Source organism: Phacochoerus africanus, chromosome 3, assembly GCF_016906955.1.
Source record: "Phacochoerus africanus isolate WHEZ1 chromosome 3, ROS_Pafr_v1, whole genome shotgun sequence".
NCBI lineage: Eukaryota > Metazoa > Chordata > Mammalia > Artiodactyla > Suidae > Phacochoerus > Phacochoerus africanus.
Window position 1 is genome coordinate 4,517,104 of NC_062546.1, and position 21,193 is coordinate 4,538,296.

Below are 21,193 nucleotides of genomic sequence, written 5' to 3' on the forward strand. Positions count from 1 at the left end.
CCTGCAACCTTACGGTTCCTAGTCGGATTTGGTAACCACTGCACCACAACAGGAACTCCCCAAGTCTCTTAACACAGCGGCCCCAGGTGGCTGGCACGTTCCTCTCAGACCCCCTGCCCTCCGCACATCTCAGGATGGCAGACCTTCCAGGGCTTAACCCGACTCTGAATCTCCACCAGTCTGACTGTAACGAGGACCTCGAGCTTCGGCATGATCAGAACCGCCGGGAGCGCCTGGGACACACAGGTGGCAGGCTCCCACCTCCGGTTTCTGACTCAGCAGGTCGGCGAGGGGGCTGAGACCACGCATTTCTAACGCGTCCCAGGTAATGCAGATGCTGCTGGCCCGGGAACCACGCCTGGAGAAGGTGCTCCGCGACCTCTCCCAGCACTGCGGCGCCTGCTGGAACGCTCTCTCACACCCTCCTTCTTACTGTGGGTCGTCTTCTACCCCTGCACTTGAGGATACTAAGCGCTCCCCACATGTTCGCCTTCTCTACCCAATTAAGCTGAGACCAGGACTTCGGGTTTTGCAATCTCACATCCTGGGAACTAATTTGCAGCTTTTCGCTGGCTGAAGAGCGTGCACCCTTTTCCCTCCCCACATTCAAAGCCCTCCTGAATCACGCTCCCTCCAGAAATCTCGGCTTCTCTCCCGCCCTACTTCCCAGAGCCACTCACTATTCTGCTCAGGGTTTAAAACCACCGCTTCCAATCTTCTCATCACGGCTGTCCTCACTATCTCTCTTTGCTTTCATGCCTGTATCAAAAGACTGTTCTCTACCAAATTGCATTTATGCTGTAATAATGAAGTCATTGCTCCATTTTTTTTTTTGAAACTAATCAGAGACAAACCAGAGTTCTGTCATGGGCTTAAGATAACTGATGTTGCCACAATGGGGTGACAGAATTCTAAGCTAAAGCAAAGGAACTCAGACATTTTAGTTACACTGTATGTATGCCTTTATCACCACTAAATTTATTACTTCCTTTAGGATGCTCAAAATGCTGAAACCATGACTACTTTCCCAGACCTCTGCCTATTTAGGGACCCATGGATGGAACTGAGTCTGGCAAGTAAACAATTAATCTTACCTGTTCATATATATTAGCTGACATACATATTACCTATACACATATGTCCTTGCGTTCTCTATAGGATTTTCCAGTTCAGCATACCCCGACTCGGGTCTCAAACACCTCGCGTCTGAAGAACTGATTTGTGCCGAGTCTGCGGGGCCGATGTACTCCAGCACGACCGGAAAATGAGGTGCGCCATATACAGGCACTGGCCAAAGACCCCTCTCTTCTAAAAGATCTTGCGAAATACACGTCTTCCCTCAGGACTGCAACACGCTCTCCCAGGTCCACTAGCTCTGCAGTGCAACACCACACGGCCTTCCCTGAGCACGCGCGTGTTCTGACGAGGAGCAGCCGTCATGGGCTATCTTGACATGACCTGCAAGCCAGGTCTCCCGAGGCTGATCCACTGAGCAGGGACAGTGGGCATTCGGGACCCCTACTGCTTTCTCGCTGGTGCTTGTTCTCTGGGCTGTTCCTGTCCAGCCCCTCACTGTGCTCACTCCTTCCTCCCGGCCTGGGACGGGCTGGCCCTCAGAACGGGGTGAAAGGGGAGCCTAAAGTCAGAGTCTAAAGAGCCGTGTCAAGACTAGGGCGCCCAGGGGTATGAACGTGCACGGAACTGGGATAAGCGAAACGCACCCTACTCTGGGCGGCTCCAGGGCCAGGCCTAGTTTCTGCTCCTCAGCCAGGCCGCAGAGCTGAAGCTACCCTCCTGCTAAGGGAGCCGAACAGAGAGTACTTGCTAAGGCCTCCTGACCAGCGTCTTGGAATGTAAATCGGGAAACTATGTGGGTCACACTGATAAAAGGTGAAACACAGGGTTCTTCTTAAGAAACTGAAATATCACAGTAAACTTTTAAAAACTCTTTAAAAGCACAACTAAGTTGAATTTTTGTTGGCAATTCCCTTATAAAAAACAAACAAACAAACCCCAAAAACCAGAATCTCATCTGGTGAAAAAGATGAAAGACATCTTTTAAGCATGAACGAAAACTGTTCTTATCTGAGAGGAATAAACCTGGTTCATGAAAATCATTTATAAAAGGGTTTCATTTGTCAGTGACTGCCAACGCAAATAATCAAACAAAGAAGAATGCTGCTGTGAAGATGCCCAACCTCCCAAACTTAGCTCCCATGACCAGCTCTTGACGGACGAATGTCTGAGTTCTTTCTCGAAGGGCAGGGCACTTACACTTTGGTGCCAATCGCCTCAAAGCTGCAGCCCAAGGCTGGCTGGTCCAGGGCAAGCAGGCCGCTCCATTACACGGAGTCAGCAAAATCTTAAAAGGATTAATTAGCAATTGCAGTCGTACCCAATTACATTAACTGCCCAATGTGTCCATCCAAGAAGAGTTGCTGATATTCATCCTCTGTCCTCAAGAACTTTATGTTTCAAATGTGACTGAAATAAGTGCTGAAAAGGGCTATATGTCAGGAATGAACACTGCTCCTTAAGTCTTTGAATTTTAATTTAAAATACAGACTCAGACACTAGAAAATTTGTGTGTGTTTGTCTTGAATCCATTTTCAATTCCCAAGGTACACTTAGGAAAGTGTATCTGTACCTAAATATTGGTATCTTTAATGACGCTTCCCAACGCCCCAACACAGATATTTTGCATTTCTAATTTGCTTGGTACACAGGCAACCAATGTGCATAATTGAACTGCAAATGGAAGCGTGCTTGCTACGTTAGTGAAATTAGAATTCAGTGAAGGTTATAAAAATATTAAACTTAATATCACATTACAGCAAGCATAAGTACTTTTGATGGGCCCATAACTTTACCACTTTACCTGCTGGGTCCTCCGGCAAACATGGTTTGGAATTAATGGAAAACTCCCTCATTATTAAACTGCAGGATTAAAAAACAATCACAACCACGAACAGCTTACCACAAAGACATTTTCAGAAATTATCTACCTTAAAAATATTCCCCCATCAGACAGTTCAGAAAACAGACCTAATTTTGTAAAGCTAGAACAAGTGGGGAGACCCCCACTGCTTCAAACAATTCATTAATTCAACAAGTTCCATCTTCCTTGCCTTTAAAACCTCTGGGGGAAAAAAATCCAATCTCCTCTTTTCCAATCTCCATTTAAGTGTGCCCATTTTGCTGAGGTCCAGATGGGAATAATTCAAAACCATCTCTGGCAGGCGGTGTGGAATAAGGGGCAAGGGACCCAAACCATGGCGTTCCGCGCCAGTCAGTGCAAACCCAAAGCACCAGCACCCCTCTTCTTCCGCACGGCCTCCCCAACAGGCACATATCCCAGAAGGGGCTACCAGAACGGGATGAAATGAGCACATCTCCAAAGGGCAAAGAAAAGGACTCCCTCAGAGACCCCCGGGACCCCTCTGGGACGTCCACACATTTTCACCTACTGACACAGAAGTTCAGGTTATACCCGTTTCCAACTATAGCTTTATCACTGGAGTTTACAAAATGGAGTGGTCTGGTTTTCATTTTTTAAGGACCTCCTCTGCAGGACAAGGCTGGTAGTATTTTAAGTTGACTCGATGGCTGCCTTTTTATAGATTGTATTTGGAAATTTACTACTGAATTGTCAGTATAAAACAGATGCGTATTATAGAAATAAGAAAAATACAAATTTTTCTTAAAATTAAAATTAGAAAAATTCCATAAGTGAGTAAAATACGCGAAATTTATAAAAAGGCAATTCAAATATGTACAACCCACCTTCAACAAAAACTAGCTAGTTTTTATCTAAGCTGGGGAAGAAAAACTCAATCACACTCTTATAGCACGCTTCCAGTTAAAAATGTTGGCACTGGTAAGTACTCTGTGGGCTAATACCGTTCTCTCTCCATTTCAGAAATGAGAAAACTAGAACCTAGAAAAGCTCAAGTACTGGCCAAATATCAGCCAGCAGCTTAAACAGCAGGGCTGGGCTGCCTGTGCAGAATTCTGAACCCCAAATCTAGGGATCTCTGAGTAGAGAGGGTTTGAGCTTGGCCATGCACACACATGGGGACAAGGGACGGCCGGCCTGCAAGTGTCTACAGGGCCTGTCCGCTGGGACCCTCCTTTGGAGGGAAGATGGCATCATGTAGCTGCACTGTGAGAGGACCCCTGGAAAAGGGCAATGCTTTTCACCCCAAAACATGAATGTCTCTTAAGTGATACAGGGCCGCACAGCACAGAAATCTGCAGCAAAGTTTACTGACTGGTGAGCTGTCCCTGAAATGCAACGAACCCTGGCTCCACCTAGGTGCATCTCAAGCACTGAGACCAACACACACCAAATAAAAATAAAGGAGTCGGAGTTCCTGTCGTGGCGCAGTGGTTAACGAATCCGACCAGGAACCATGAGGTTGCGGGTTCAATCCCTGGCCTTGCTCAGTGGGTTAAGGATCCGGTGTTGTCATGAGCTATGGTGCAGGTCACAGACACAGCTTGGATCCCGCATTGCTATGGCTGTGATATAGGCTGGTGGCTACAGCTCCAAGTCGACCCCCAGCCTGGGAACCTCCCTGTGCCACGGGAGTGGCTCAAGAAAACGCAAAAAGACAAAAAGACTAAAAAAATAAATAAAAAATAAAGGAGTCCTTCCTGACATGTAAACATCATCCCGTTTGTTTAGGAGGAAGGCCACAGACACACAAGCGTCTTGTCGTCAACTGCTTTTCCCCGAGTCCATTTCATCGTGAGAGCTGGGGTGTTTTGTTTTCTACTCACTTGTAAGTGAGGCCACCCCCAACACTGGTGAGGCAGTTTAGTGTCACCAAAGAGCCACTAGATCAGGACAGACAACTGGCTTCGAATACCAGCTCTGCTGCTCATCACCCACGTGACTGGAGCTGGTCAGCCCACTCTCTGTCCCCTTCCACCTCCTCTGCAAGAGGAAGGCCGCAGCCACAAAACCCTGGTCTTCCTGACGGAGACAATAACAAACCGAAAGGAATGCCCCGAGTTTTTAAAGCTATCCCTGTGACAGGGGAGGCTGAATCTTTCCGAAAGATACACTCACAAACTAATACTTACCATCAGAGAGCACACCTACACTGCACACTGCCTGTTGAGACTATTTTACTCAGAAGCTGTGCTGCTGCATGCCTGTTTACTCCGAAACGCAGTAAATCTCATCTCCGGACAACGCTGCTCAGATCTGATGTGGAAAAAACTAAGTCCATCAAAAATAAGGAACTACAAGGTATCAGCTGTCCCGGATTTCAGGAGAAAAACCGAAACCAAACAGATCCAAGGGGTGCGGAAACGCCAACCTCCTGGGTCCCTCCCTTCCCCAGCTGCGGTTTACAGAGTCTGGGCGCCAGAGCCAGAGAGAATGACCCACATCCTGGCTCTATCACCTGCCAGCTTCGTGAGCCTATAGCCACTGGTCTCCCTCTTAGTATGAGGGGGGGACAGGGCAAATAACAGAAACTACATGAGATCATGTGTGTACAGGCCCAGCACAGAAGGGACTCTCAGCAAGCGCTGGCTCCCAGCCTCCTGAGTTCTCCGGGATAATAACCCGATTCGAGAGCCCGATAAGGCCTTGCAGCCTCAGAGAGAAGCACGCAGGGGCCAGCTGGTGAGGGCGCACAGTAACGAGACACACCAACGGACGGAGGCAGTAAGGGTTTGCAGAAATGATCAGATAATGAAACACCTTACATCTTTCCAAAGAGGTGAGTCATTTTCTTTTAGGTGTCAAATGAATAGCCAAATGTATCACAATCAAAATCTGTCATGAAAAAAGCTGGCTGGGTACCCACTTCAAGTGAGTAGTAGCCTCTAAAGATGCAGAGAGCTCTGTGACAGAGCCTCCTGATAGCTCAAGGACACGCACACCCCACCCCGTGCTCCTCCACAGACACAAAGGCACTATTGGGTCCAGAAGTTCTAATGAGCTCAAAGTTCATTCCATTTCTGAAAGACACCTGAATTCAAACCCATCACTTATACCGCCTTAGTTCTAAAATCCAGTTCTCAATCTCAGCCCTTTCCCAGCTTCTCTCCAAAAGGTGGACTTTGGGAAACACAGACGCTCCCAGACGGAGGGGGAAAAACCCATCAGACAAGCACAAGACTTGCACCCTTGAATATATTCCAATTTCCCCAGCCTTCATCTCCCTTAGCTTTCCACCATCAGTAAAGTGCAGTTACCAATCATTGGCAATGACACGAGCTTAATGTCAGAAATCATTTAGCTTAAATAAGAAAATAACTCCATTTAGCGTTCTCCCACAAAGTAAAATTAAGTTTGTTTAGCCCTTTTTTATTTATTGCCAAAGGGCAGATTTAATTTCAAGGGAGTGAAAACCAAAGTCATTCTGAAGTCAAGCCTGAAGTTACCACTTTAATTCTACGTTACCATTGGGGCACGAAGGCTGTAAGCATTAAACCAAAGAGCATTCATTAATTATGGGAAAACAATAGGCGAGTGGCACCCCCCCAAGCTTCTTAAATCAGAAGGCGAAGGGCTGGGGGGAAGCCTGCTGTCTTCCTCTGCCATCCTATGAATAAAAGCTTTGAGAAATCCCGCCGCTTCCAGGGGCTTTGCAGCACCCCCGCTGGCCTTCATTCTCAGAACTTACCAGATACATTGATGGAGGCCCCCGCGTCAATGATCCCACTGTTGGGCCGCACGCAGTACCTACGTGGGGCCGTGGTCTTCACCTTGAAACACACATTCCGGTCTGTCGGGTTGCCGAGCTTTAGGTTGGTGGTAACCACGTCGGTGAAGGGACCTGCGGGAGCAGACAGAGACCGATGGGGCCACGGGGACCGTCTCGGGGGCTGCCCGATGGGGCCACGGGGACCGTCTCGGGGGCTGCCCGATGGGGCCACGGGGACCGTCTCGGGGGCTGCCCGATGGGGCCAAGGGGACCGTCTCGGGGGCTGCCCGATGGGGCCACGGGGACCGTCTCGGGGGCTGCCCGATGGGGCCACGGGGACCGTCTCGGGGGCTGCCCGCCCGACGCTCCAGTCAGGAGGGAGATGGAATGCGGTGAAAGGACGATTCTAGACCCAAAAGCATCCCATCGTGATGGACAGGAGAGCTGAGCTGGGGCTGACACACTAAGAGGAACAGCCAAAATTCGCCACCTTCTTGCCACGCCTGCCACCCAGCACCTAACCCAGTAATAAGCCTTCTAGCACATGGCATCGCCTTGAAGCCTCACAACTGGAGGACCGGTGCCAGACAGAGACACCGAGGCGCAGGAGGACTGGCGACCTGTGCGTGGTCACACTAGTTTTCATGCTCGTCCGTGGCCGTCTGGACCCATGACTAGAGAACCTGCATCCAAGGCCAGTTCCTGACTTACGCTGAGCCCTGATTTCCACAACGAGATGGAATCCAGCCAGAGAACGGAAAGGTCTAGACTTGGGTCCAAAATGCTTACCAAAGGCAGAGTGCGCCGACAGCAGCAGACGCAAGAAAGATTTTGAGGTGTAAATGGTTAGACGCGCCCCCCCCCCCCCCAACAATACAGCGTTGCTACAGAAGAGTTCCTGTCATCTTAGGCTACAGCAAGTGCAGAGGTCTGCTGGGCAGCCCACACCCGAGACACCACATTCGGTTTTAACGACCCAGGCTGCTGGGGAGACGGAAACAAAGCTCAGGGCCCTGAAGGTATTTTTTATTATTATTATTTATTCATTTTCTACTTTATTAGATTTTTTAATTAAAAAAGTAAAACATGCTTCTTAAAACAAGCCAAACAATAAAAGATGTATAAAGAGGAAGTCAGTAAGTGCTCCCTGGCCCCTGAGGAAACCAGCAGTCACCGTGGGAGGCCCTCCACCTCATCTGGGCTTTTACACAAGCAGACGCGTGCGGACGGGTCCCGCTCGCACAAGCAGTACATACACGCGTGGGCGGGGGAGGTCACACACCTCGGACACCTGCTCTTCCTCCCCGTGCCAGTGACGCCTGACCGCTGGCGCTCACCGCGGCGTCAGACGCAGCGGCTGAAGCACAGCACCTCTGAGGTCCTCTGCAGCGCCCGCTCGCGCCGAACATCGAGGACGCCCGGGTCTCGCCCCGGCGGGCTTTCCTCCCATCCCCACACTCGCAGGGAACTGCGAAGCGGGATGAGGAGGGCTGTGCTCTCTGCTCACAAGCGAAGAACACCCAGCGCTGGGTCACCTAAGGAGATCCGCGATAAAGCCATTTCAATCTGGGCCTTGCTCAAGACGCCAAGGAGAAGGACGATATTTTGCCCGCTTCCGTGCCTGGTATTGGCAACAAGTACAGGGGTGTGTGGGGGACGGATTCTGAGAGATAGCCAGACGGGCTTCCTCCTTCGCCAAGGAGGAAACCTCCGCGTGGAGAACCGCTGGCGAAACCTCAGGCCGCTCTCAGGCCGCTCTCTTGCCTTCAGAGGTGCTTGGGGTATGAAAAATCAATCTGTTACGGGCTTAACAAATATAAATTAAGAAATCAATAAGGGTGAACAGGAAGAAAGGAAAAGGGACTCAATTCCAAAATAAAATAAACTGGTGCCAGTTCTGCTAGAAAGCTTATTTTGAAAACGTGCATCTGTTCCAATGTGATTGATGTGCACATTAGGAGGACAATCTGAGCATAAAATGAATTTCACATTTGCTTATGTGTGATTCTGTCTGCAAGAAACGCTAAATGAACACAGAACACTGCATCCAGATGAACCGGGTGGCAGAGAAATACACAAACACACAACTGCACACGTCCCAACCACCTACCAGCTGCCTCAGTTCACCACGTGGGAGGGAGCCACGCCCACCCACACCTGGGGATGCCAACCTTGCCAGCGAGTTCAGGTAACCCGCCTTCCTCCACCTCACAGGCTGCGGCTCCTCCAGTGCCCACTTCTACAGGCAACCTTCGGGTCTTCTTCAAGGTAAAGTGCCATATTTATTGCAATGGTCATATATTTCCTACCCATTTAATGTGTGTAAAACTGTGCTTCTACGTTTATTAGGCTCCGATCTTTGTGTGTGAGACCAACAAAGTTTTCGCGTGTTAGGCACCTAACCTCGTTTGTTGTTCCTCTAAGTCCTGAGGCTTGTACTGTGCCTCTCCGTGTAAGAAGGTGATTTTAGAAGGCATACGCCACACTGCCGCAGGAACACCTATGCTGCTGGGCTATCTACTTGTTTTGTCGTTTCTTACACTAAAAGCTATTCCCCTTCTTTGAGCAAAGACACCTAAGGGGAGGTTCCCCATTTGCTTACCTTTCCAATAAGCCCTGCCTCTGGCTCTCTGGGAGTCAGGCTGGAAGCCACGGGAGGGAGGCACTTTGTAGGTGCAACTGTGGCCAGATGTGGGAAAGGCCAGGTCTCTGAGCTCACGGGCTGATTCCAGCACACACAGCCCTCTCTCCACACACTAAGTCATCTATCTCCTTCCAGAGCACTAGAAGCTTACCCAGGAGGGGAGGTACCCTGAGCCCCAAGAGGATTTTCAACCACAGCGAGGGAAAGCCAGGTGCCAAGCATACTCCACCCTGTATCAAGTTTTTGGCCTTAGGGAGAAACAGGACAGGGGCTGAGGCGGTCTCTGTGGAATTACGGAGGCAGCAGCTCTCCAGGACTCCACCCTGCTCCTCTCCCCAGCACTGCAGACGGAGGCGGAATGCCGATGGAGAAGGGTCTGGTCTCCCATTTCGCCTCTGCCTGCCTAGGGTGGCTATCACTTTAGCAGTGGTAAAAGAGAACAGAACAGCTAAACACCACTCTGCTTTTCTGGAACCAAAGAACACAATTACACATGTGCACCTGCACACACGCGCATGCTCAGACAGACCTACACGCGCGTGACCACCCCCCACACATCCCCCAGCCCTCACGTAGAAGGTGCCCGGCACAAGGATGCCACGTGAGCACAGCTCCAGCTCAAATGGCCCCACAATGCCGGGCGCAAAGACAAAGAACGTGAGAGACCTGAAAATGGGTGCGCTCTCAACTAGGACGCCTACGGGAGAAAACCGTGCTCTCCTCTCTCCCACTGACCATCTGAAGGGGGCTCATACGCTCTCAGGCCGTAGAGCTCTCAGGCGTACCCTCAGGCGTACCTTAAAGCTACCTGTCTCAACAAGCTCCCGTCTCAAGAACATGGAAGCATCTTCGGATCAAAACGCCAAGAATTCGTAATGCCCCACAAACACATGCAAAAAACAGATTTTTCTAAGTGGTCTGAAGGATACCAAGAGCAGAAAATAGGGGTGCTGGCAAGATTTCACTGTGATGAAACTGAGAATACCTGTTTCCAACTCCGTTTCTCCTGCCTCTTCCTCCTCACTCACCCTGCTTCATGAGGTGTGTCTGTGCGTCTCTGTGGGGGCCGGATAAGTTTAAGTGTGTTTATTCTCTGCGTTGACCCTTTTCTTCTAGGTATTCCACAAAAATAAGCCAAATTTAACTGTAAACTCTAATCTAGTTCTGGAAATTCCATCAGTTAGTATGTTACATACAATCTAAATAGTATTTCAACCTATATGAATCACCTAAAAAGTAGTTTAAACTCTTAAAAGACAAACAGTATTTGTAGTAATAAGCAGAATAAAATAAATATCCCAGATACACTCAATCCTGAGCTTTTAAGTGTTGGAAATATCTTGGGCTTATGTAGGGTTTTATTCATAAAAATTTGGAGGAAACGAAAATAAAAATATATACAAAGTGAAGAGCATCACTGATAAAACAGCAAAGTCTCATGAGTAAAAATCAAGACATTTTGTAAAAAATGGGCCAACCCTCTCTCCCCACCCTGGGCGATTTACTCTAAAAATTTTATTGAAAATAAATTCTATTCAATTTGAGTAATTATAGCAAATAAACCATGTCAGTGGTTCTCCTTTTCCCCTGTATTAATGAATTGGAATATACAAAAACCTCAATAAAAATGATATAAGGGCTTATGAGCACCATTCAGATTTTTACTAGTCACTTTCATTTCATAAAACTGCCATTTCCATGAAAGCATTATGTAAAAAATGGGATTTTACTATACCAACATGCAAATATATCAACAATGAATTTAAACATCACTTACAGGAGTTCCCGTCGTGGCGCAGTGGTTAACAAATCCGACTAGGAACCATGAGGTTGCAAGTTCGATCCCTGCCCTTGCTCAGTGGGTTAATGATCCGGCGTTGCCGTGAGCTGTGGTGTAGGTTGCAGACGCGGCTCAGATCCCGAGTTGCTGTGGCTCTGGCGTAGGCCGGTGGCTATAGCTCCGATTTGACCCCTAGCCTGGGAACCTCCATATGCCGCGGGAGCGGCCCAAGAAATAGCAACAACAACAACAGCAACAACAACAAAAGACAAAAGACAAAAAAAAAATAAAAAATAAACACTTACTGAGTACAGTGTCAATTTTACAAATGAAATCCAGTTCAAAAGTTAAGACTTTTTTCTTTCAAGAGATTGAAAAGAAAAAAAAAAAAAATTGGTATCTCTAGAAGCGCAGCACATCGTTTTAATCATTTTTCTCTCTAGTCTTGTAGTCTTTACTTCAGATATTTATCCTGTATTTATTTTAGGAATTAACATCTAAAATGTAAACTAAGGGGTCAAAAAAATGAAACTGCAATTTGGGGAGAAATCAGGAATGTTCCTAAAATTTTCCTTTTTCTCCTTTTTAACAATGTGTACAATGGTCTTTACGCCCTGTATTATGCGTACTCATCTATGAAAATTGTGTGAGTTTGACAGATGCTCATGAATAGCATTAACTCACTTGACTGTAATTTCTTGACAGGCTCTACAACGTGTAAGAGAAAACCGAGCACAGTTTCACCTCCTCCCTCCATCCAGGTCTGGCTGACTGTCATCTTAACGTGTGTATTTTAAGACAGTAAGAAGCTCTAGAATTGACCTGTCTCAGAAAGCCAATAATACAATGCCAGTAGCAACATGCATAGCATTAAAAGAAAAAGGAGGAATGGTTAATTTTTCTGTCATACTTACAAAACGGAGCCTTAGCACGAGAAGGCACTGGTTTAAAGGTCAGGGAAGAAGGTCACCATCCAGCAAACCTCCCCGCGGTTAAGGCATCGGGCTCCAGATACATCAAAAATGGCTGCATAAACTTATCAATCAAGAGAGCATTTTGTGGAACACGAATTCCATTAAGTCTTTAAACATTTTACCAAGCTATGCATGGTTTAAGTACTTCTGTCTTGTGATCACCTATTCTGAGATCCATGGAGGAAAAGACTGCAACAAAACGCTTCCTTTTCAGGAAATGCAAATGACCATTTTTACAAAAGAATAACTTAAGTATGCAGGTCCCGGTGACTCTAAGAAGTGACAGGGAAAAATCCGAGTGAGCTCAAAATTCAGTCTTGACCTTACTTAACTATGTAACTTCAAGCATATCCTGTCACCTCATTTGTACATCACAGACAGAATTCAAGGGTTATGATTTTTGCTCAATAATTTAATTCAACAAGAAAATAAAGACAGACAGATACACACAAACACACACATACACATATATATACATATTTTCGCACACATAAAACTAGACGAATCCTGGAAGGTAACATAAAATCTAGATAACCTTGGGTTTGGTGATGACTTTTCAGCTATAACGCAGAAGGCACAATCCATGGAAAATAAATAAATAAATAACTGAGGGAGTTCCTGTTGTGGTTCAGTGGGTTACAAACCCAACTAGCATCCATGAGCACGAGGGTCTGATCACTGGCCTTGCTCAGTGGTTAAGGACCCGGCATTGCCGTGAGCTGTGGTGTAGGTCCCAGACATGGCTTGGATCTGGCGTTGCTGTGGCTGTGGTGTAGGTCAGCAGCTGCAGCTCTGATTCAACCCCTAGCCTGGGAACCTCCATATGCCTCAGGCGCAGCCCTAAAAAAGAAAAAAAAAAACAAAAACAAGAAACTGATAAGCTGGACTTCATTAAACTTAAAAATGTTTGCTCTGCTAAGGTGAATAAGAAGACAAGCAAGCCAAAGACTGGGAGAAAACATTTGTGAAAGAAACATTAAATAAAGGACTGTCATCCCAAATACACAAAGAACACTTAAAACTCAACAGTAAGAAAATGAACCACCCAACTTTAAAAATGGGCAAAAGATCTGAACAGACACCTCAGCCAAGAAGATACACAGATGGAAAAGAAGATACACAGATGACAAAAATAAACACATGAAAAGATGTTCAACATATGTCATTGGGAAACTGCACGTTCAAACAGCAATGCAACAATGCAGCTGGTATTACACTTGACAGGCACTTACCAAAATGGCCAAATTTTACCACGCAAACATCATCAAACGCTGGCAAGGACGTGGAGCAAAAGTTCTCATTCCTCGCTAGTGGGAACGCAAAATGGTATGAAACTTGGGATGACAGTTTGGTTGTCACAATTAAAAAAACCAAAAAACCCTCTAATACAGTCTTTTCACACATTTCAACAATCATACTCCCTGGTATTCACCCAAAGGAGGTGAAACACCACGTCCACACAAAAACCTGCACCCCGATATTTATGGGAACTATTCACACTGTCAAAACATGAGAGCAATCATGACGTCCTTTAGCAGGTAAACGAACTGGTACCTACAGACAACGGGACATCATTCGGCACGAAAATGGTTGCCACACCATGAAAATTCAGGCACGAAGGAATCTTAAATGCATGTTGCTAAGGTAAAGAAGCCAATTTGAAAAGACTAGATCCTTTATAATGCCAATTTTATAACATCCTGGAAACGGCAAAACTATAGAGACAGTGGCTGCCAGGGGTCGAGAGGGCAGGGAGGAAGGAGAGGGCGAAGAGCGTGAGTGCAGAGGGCTGCCAGGGCAGTGAAACCATTCCGGACAATATTACAACGGTAGGAACACGGCATCGTGCATTTATCAAAACCCACAGACTGTCCGACACGGGGGCCAAGCCCTGAGGTGGACTCTGAGGACAGTGACGTCAAGGCGGGTTCATGAGTGGTAATAAATGTGCCACCTGGCGGGGTGTTGACGGCAGAGGAATCTGCGCACATGTGGGGACATGGGCATTCGGGGACCCACCCTACTTTCTGCCCGCTTTTGCCGCAAACCTAAAGCTGCTCTAAAAAATAAAGTCTTTCTTCCTTTCAAAAACAAAGGTAAACAAGTACTTGGCTTTCACATTAATTCACTTTTGGCGGCACCCCTCCCAAATTTTTAGACATTAAATACTGATTTTAATGTAGAGTGTATACATAGATGCATATATATACATATATATAAATGAATAAAGATGGCTTTGTTTCGCTTTTCTTCCTTTTTCTGGAGTTCACCGAATTCTGGCGTTGCAAGTATATCCTTCCTTTGTAGTATTTCTCCTGATGTAGCTGCGATACTTTGCAACTCAAACCATGTGCTACCAAATGAGTTATATACCAATTTGATATATAATCTATCAGGGCTCAGCTTTCCAGATATAAACTTAAAGCTTTTTCCACTCCGCATAAAAACAGCTGTAGGATTTTATACTCCTGCAAGCCCAGTTTAGCTACCACATCTCTCTCTTCTTCAACCCTTCCCAAAAAACACGGTACCATGTTTCACTTCAGCTCTGAAAAGATTACCTTCTGGGAAGGTAATAATCTGTCTCTAGAAGCCTAGGACTGATGATGGATTTTGTTAAGACAATAAAATTATGCTTCAGGTTTCAACGCAACAGATTGTGTTAAGGGAAAGGTATCTCGAATTGGGGGGAGGGAACCGACAAGATGAAGCAACAATCTGCTGGGTCTCTTGCAGATGTCTTGAAAATTTAGCCTCTGCTAGTCCATTTTCATTACAGGTACCCACCCGCTTCCCGCTTTGCCTACCCATCCGCAATGCACCAAATCCTCACATTATTTTCCACATTTATGTCCGTCTTCCACTTTTGGAACAGAAACTCCATGAACACAAACTTTTCTGTCTGTCTCGTGCACTGCTGGTCCTCAGCTGCCCCAGATCACTTCCAGACACGGGCAGATGTTCCATGGTGCACGCTGAATGCTGAATGAAGGCGTGCGCGGCCACGCCACCTGTTCACGTGATGCGAAGTGCTTCTCCTCTTCCTGCGCGCGCCCTCCTGTCTGCGCCACCAGGTCTGGATGAAGGGATATGGAGGCCCCTGCTGCTCCTTCTGCAGCAGTGACCCCCTTTCATCTTCCACAGGGCACGTACCATCAACTGGAATTTCACGTGTTCCCTTCCCGGAGGTCTCCCACCTAGAGTGACCTCCACATGATTCACCACTGGAGGCTCTGAGCCAAGAACCGTGAGACACACATGGTAAAAGCTCCCTAAGTGTGTGCAGCACGAGCGGACGTCAGACGTTCCTCAGAGGCGGCACGAGGCGATTCAGACACGTGTCCTATAAACAGATGCCTGCTCCGTAACGTGGATCTGATGCCATGACGTACCTGTGCTGTTCATACACAGCTTGGAGGTATTAAAAACGTTCATTTGTGTCAATGAGGCCTCGTCATTATTATTCTATGATCATTTTGTTTATAATTGCCCCCTCTAACCATGAATCCAAGAGTTAGGACACTGGGAGATGATTCTTTCTTAATCTATTTTTTTTTTTATTTCACTCTTAGTTCACACATTAAATCAATGCTTTAGAAACACAATTAAAACTTGGTAATCAATGTGTCTTTAACAGCAGATACTGGATTCCAATATTTCAGCAGAAAGCCTTAAATCTCCTATTTTGAAAGAACCACACATAAAGAATACTACACACACGCCTAACTTTCCAAAAGAAATCTGAGAATGTAAAGTGTTCTAAATTAATAAAGTAACCTACCTGCTATACTTGGGAGTCAGCCAGCTGCTGAGAAATATCACACCCATTGTTATAGCAGGAGAATCAAAACCAAGAATACTCACTAATGATGCCATCAAAGAAAGGCACACTAGAAGCCGCTTGACTGAAATAAACTACACGAACCTTTAAGGCTGCTTACTCAACTCACTAGTTTCCCAGCTCCTTTGGAGCAAAAAGAAAGAACACGGTCTCCCACCAACTCCATGCGAGGGAAGCCTAGACCTCAAGGCACCCACGGCAGGGTAAGAATCCAGCAGCAGGTGAGAGACCGCCGGAAGACTAAGAGCAAACCCAGGGAAGCCCCCTGCAAAAGACATAAAGCTCGACGGCAGGGAACAGCCGGAGAAGCGAGAGGATCTCTGCAGCTGTGTTCCGGTCCGCAGAATACATAAGCCATCATTACTCAGCAAAACTGGGCTCTGAGGAAGGACTACTCTACGACCGAAAAGAAGGAACTAGAGAGACCCGCGTTTCCACAACAGAGGGGTCTCAAAGGCGTGTCGAGTGAGACACACACCGTGCCGCCACATTAGGCGACACGGACAAAATGGCCATCGTCCACGGTCGGCTTGTCTGGCAAGGGACACGGGGAGGAGCGGGAGCGGGACGGGAGGTGTGGAGGCAGACGTGTCTTGAGACTCTCAGGGTGTGTGTTAGAGAAAAACTTGAAAGCAAATCAAACAAGTTAGTAACATTTGGTGACTCTGTATGTTGGTGTTTATTCCATTATCTATATTTACTTTTTTCCCCACATAAAGAAAACTGTAGTTTACGTTACATCCAGACAATGTCCTGAGAGAATGCTCTTCTTGCCAGAATGCCCTGCAGAATCCGGAACTGTGGAGCTGTCAAAAACCAATGTATCCCCACCAGTAGCCACTCTTGTGCAATTTTTATAAAAATCAAGCTTATCACTTAAAACATGTCTAGAATAGCAGTGGTCTCCTTCATTTAAAATAAAGACCCAAACCTGAAACTGCGACAAAATCGGCTGTAAGAACTTTGAAGACTAGAGACATTAAGCCATCGAGAGAGATGTACTATATTAGTTTTCATTGATGCAGCACTTTTTTTCCTCACTAGAAAAATGGCTGAAAGTATTATTAAGAGCTGAAGCTTTGTACACTCTACCTCTACCCAGCACCAAGACAGGTTATGGTAGCCCGAGATGAAGATTATTTTAAGGTAATGGCACACCTGACTAGTACGAATCTTCTCTTACTTCTAAAAGGATCTTGGACTATTTGAAAAATTGGATTTTTTTCAATGCACAATTTTTGTCCCATTGACTAACAAGCATCTAGTAATTTCTCTCTATTTAGAATAACAAAATCTGTGATTAGAGTGATCATGAAAATAAACAAAAAGATAATATCCTACTCCAAGTGAAGTTCCATCCAAACAGGAGAATGGCGAAACAGGACTCATTTTCTTTCACACAGCACAGGAGGAATCAAGACAGACATGATGCCCAAAGGAGGGCTGCGAGTGTGTGGAGAGCAAGGGGCTCCGATTTCTCGTGGCCGCAGTTGTGGTTGTAACTTGACGGCGTTATAAACGAGCAAAATTAGAGTCAAGGGCCTAAAGCGTATCGGCGTGAGTAAAAATGTCCCCCCAAAGTCCAACCTTTAGGGGAGATGACAGACAGCATGTGAAAAGGCTCCACAGTGAAATCAACACATCTCAATTCACAGCAGACGCGCAGCAGGGTGCCGCTAAAACACATCCCGCAATCCGCACCTCTATGGTCCAATCGGAATTTTCAGTTTGTGAACAACGAGGAACAGCAGCCTGTGGTTTATCCGTTAGGGGGTGATCTGCTCTGGTTTCCCTTTCAACAGAGAGCCTCGGCGGCCACACCAGTGAAAACAGATTATCAACTAGGTCAGCAGCTTCTTAAACCAATTCAACGTGAGGCCAGAGAAAAGGGCTGTGAGTCCTGGAGGAACAGTATCTCCCACTTTCCTCTTTCTCTGCCTTTGGAAATCACGCTCATTCTTCAAAGTGTCGCTCAAGTGCCTTCTCTCTTGGGGAGGCTTACCTGAGCTCTGAGTTAGAAGAAATTATTCCTTCCTATATTCTGCCCTAACGGTAAACTGGTGATTGCCAAATTTATATCCACAGCCTGACCTTCTCCCCAATCTCCACCTGCAAGTGGTCGAAGCATCTCAGTGGCCAAACAGCAGAGACCCACTCCCCTCCCTCAAGCCCACCATGTCCCATCTCAGCAAAAGACATGGCCGTTCACCAAAATGCTTGGGCCAAAAGCAGTTGCCTGAGTGTCCACTCCCTCTCCTACTCCACATTTCACCCACCTACCGGCCAGCTCGCCCTGCAAGAGATCTGGAATCTAAGCACTTCTCGTTCCATTTTCTCCACCACCACCACCACGCTGGTCCAAGCCACAGTGTCTTGGCCTGGATTAGGGATAACTATAAGGATTATGGATGGATGGGTGGACAGATGGATGGACAGACGAACAGAGGATGAATAACTGTAGCAGCTTTATGGCTTCTACACATACCACCACCCACACACCTCCCACAGCCTATGCTCCCCACACCATCCATGGTCTTACAGAAAGACTCCTGCTCAGAATTCTCCATAACTTCCCATCTCACAACAAAATCCAAAGTCCCTCCTGCGGCCCGCCCACCAGCGAGGCGGCCCGCCCACCAGCGAGGCCTCCCTCCCTTCCTCTGGGAGCCCAGCTCCCACTGCGCCAGTTCAGCACTCGCTGCAGGCACAAGGACCCCGCTGCTCCTTGAATGCGCCAAGCTCACGGCCCCCTGGGGGCCTGGCACTTGCCCTTCCCTCTGTCTGGAATGGTATCCCCCAAGGGGGTACACGGCTTATATGCCGGTCTCAGTTCCAATAGCACCTTCTCAGGAACTCAGCATTCCTGAGTTACCCTCTTCAAAACAGAACCCACTCCCAAACCCCTTTATCCTGTGTCTGCCACCCCCACCCCCTTTGGCCCCTACTACTATCCTGTACCACGTTATATACATTTCATTCTCTTTTATTCAGTGCCTGTCTTCCCCACTAGAAGATGAGCGCCATAAGGTAAAGGTCCTTTGTTTTGTTTTGTTGCCTTTTTAGGGCCTTACCTGAGGCATTTGGAGGTTCCCAGGTGAGGGGTTGAACTGGAGCTGTGGCCACCAGCCAACACCACAGCCACAGCAGCACTGGATCCGAGTCCCATCTGCAACCTGCACCACAGCTCACAGCAACACCGGATCCTTAACCCACAGATCGGGACCAGGGATCGAACCCGCAACCTCATGGATACTAGTCAGATTTGTTACTGCTGAGCCACAACGGGACCCCAAGGCAAAGGTTTTGTCAGTTTTTTCACCTCGGTCTCTCAAGTATCCAGAACAGTATTTAGCACACTGCAGGCATTCAATAAGAAACTGATGGCTTACTGTGCTAGGCCCTCGAGCTCGGAAGATGACACCACTGCTCCTGCCCAGAACCCTGAAAAGACAGCAAATACATGTGGAGAGCCATCCCAGGACCCATCCAGAACTCGGGAAGAAGAATCTCTAGGATTGAGGCTCTGGAATGATCTATCTCAGAAAAAAATTATCAAATGACAGTGACATTAGTTAACATTTAACAGGTCTGTTCCAAGCACTTTACATGTGTTAACTCACTTAATCCTCCTAACACAGGCCACAGTGAAGTATCTGAGGCACAGAGCAGTCAAGCGCTTCACCAGGTCCTGTGACCTTTAGGGAGCAGGTCTTGGGTTCACAGCCACAGGGCTGGCCCGTGGTTCACACTCTTTTATCTGTGGGTTGTGTGCTACCTCTTGCTGCACCGACTACGGTGTCAAAGCTAAAACACGGCGTTCTGTGTAAACACAGGGGGGCAGGGAGTTGAACACTGAGTCCCAGAGAGTGAAGACAGAGGAAGGTGCAGTTCCACCTGGTGTCAGCCCAGTGTGTGCCGGTCAAAGTGAAAGGGGCCTTTGGGAGGGAGACCCAATGACCACAGCAGAAGGGGCTGAGGGAAGGGAACAAACTGAGAAATGGGGGAAACCACATCTGTTTATGCTTTTTTACTGGTTTTTGTTGTTGTTGTTGCTGTTTGTCTTTTTAGGATCACACCCATGGCATATGCAGGTTCCCAGGCTAGGGGTCCAATCGGAGCTGCAGTCACCAGCCTATACCACTGCCACAGCAGCGCAGGATCCGAGCAGTGTCTGCGACCTATCCCACAGCTCACGGCAACACCAGATCCTTCAGTCACTGAGCGAGGCCAGGGATCAAACCCGCAACCTCATGGATACTAATCAGATTCCCACTGAGCCACAACAGAAACTCCTGCTTATGCTTTTTAAAACCTTACGTTGAAATAAAAATAAGCTGTAAAACCTTAAACCCCCACAAGTCTGGCAATGAGCGCTGCAGGAGGAAATGAAAGGAAGAACATAAAAAAATGATTCTAGGAAGGTAGGTATGAGAAAGGAAAATGGGCTTCCCTTTTCTCCCCACGGGTTCTGAAGAGTATTCACTGCCTCTACGCACATGCAATAGAAATCAGGTGTAAGAATATGCATACTCATGCATGTCTCTGTGTGTCAGAGCATTTGTTATTCTAAACAGCTCATAAATATTTTAATTGTTTAAAATGGAGAATAAAAACTGAGTTTGTTTTAAAAATAAAAAAGTGCAGCCCAATTTTGAAAGGCTGTGATGCTGGCTTAAGAATTCTGAACATTAACCTGTAGGATTGAGGGAACCAAGGAATGCTTTAAAACAAAGAAAGGACATGGTTGATTTCAATTTCAGAAAAATAACTCTGAAACTATATCCAGGACCCCTTGAAGGGAGAAGGAAGTAAGCGTAAATCAGAGACCAGGAGTCAGGCCACAGGGCAGTGCTCCTGAAGACAGAGGGGCCTCCACGCAGGCCAGGGTGGTGGGGATAAAGAGGAGCAAAGGGACAGACTAGGTGTGAGAGGTGTGGCAGGGGCTGTGAGAGAGGAGGTCAGGGCTTCCGGCTGGGTGAGCCAGGTGCGAGGGCCATTCCCAAGACGGGAAAGACACAGCCAATGGGAACAAGAGCATAAATCATGAATGCAGCACGGAATAGGCTGGATCCGAGATGTTTTCAGCCAGCCCAGCGATCAAAAGATCTGCTTGGAGATAGAGATTTGAAGTTTTCTGCGTAGAAGTGAGAGCTGAAGGGATTACTAATGAGACAACAGAGAGACGGTCAGATGGCAAAGTCCGAGGACAGAAGCTCGGGAAATGTCAACACGCAGCACACGACGACGAAGGGGCGGGCATCCACCAGAAAAGCCAAAGACAAAAGGGCT

The 21,193-nt window shown here is 47.2% G+C and overlaps 1 protein-coding gene across 3 annotated transcripts in view; it reads right to left on the reverse strand.

The window, feature by feature from the left end:
• VAPB (VAMP associated protein B and C) overlaps nucleotides 1-21,193 on the reverse strand; it is a 50,563-nt gene that overhangs the window by 16,625 nt on the left and 12,745 nt on the right. For all 3 annotated transcript variants that reach the window (XM_047770782.1, XM_047770783.1, XM_047770784.1), the window contains one exon: nucleotides 6,645-6,797. In XM_047770782.1, the coding sequence (XP_047626738.1) occupies nucleotides 6,645-6,797 (153 nt within the window). The remainder of the gene's footprint in view (nucleotides 1-6,644; nucleotides 6,798-21,193) is intronic.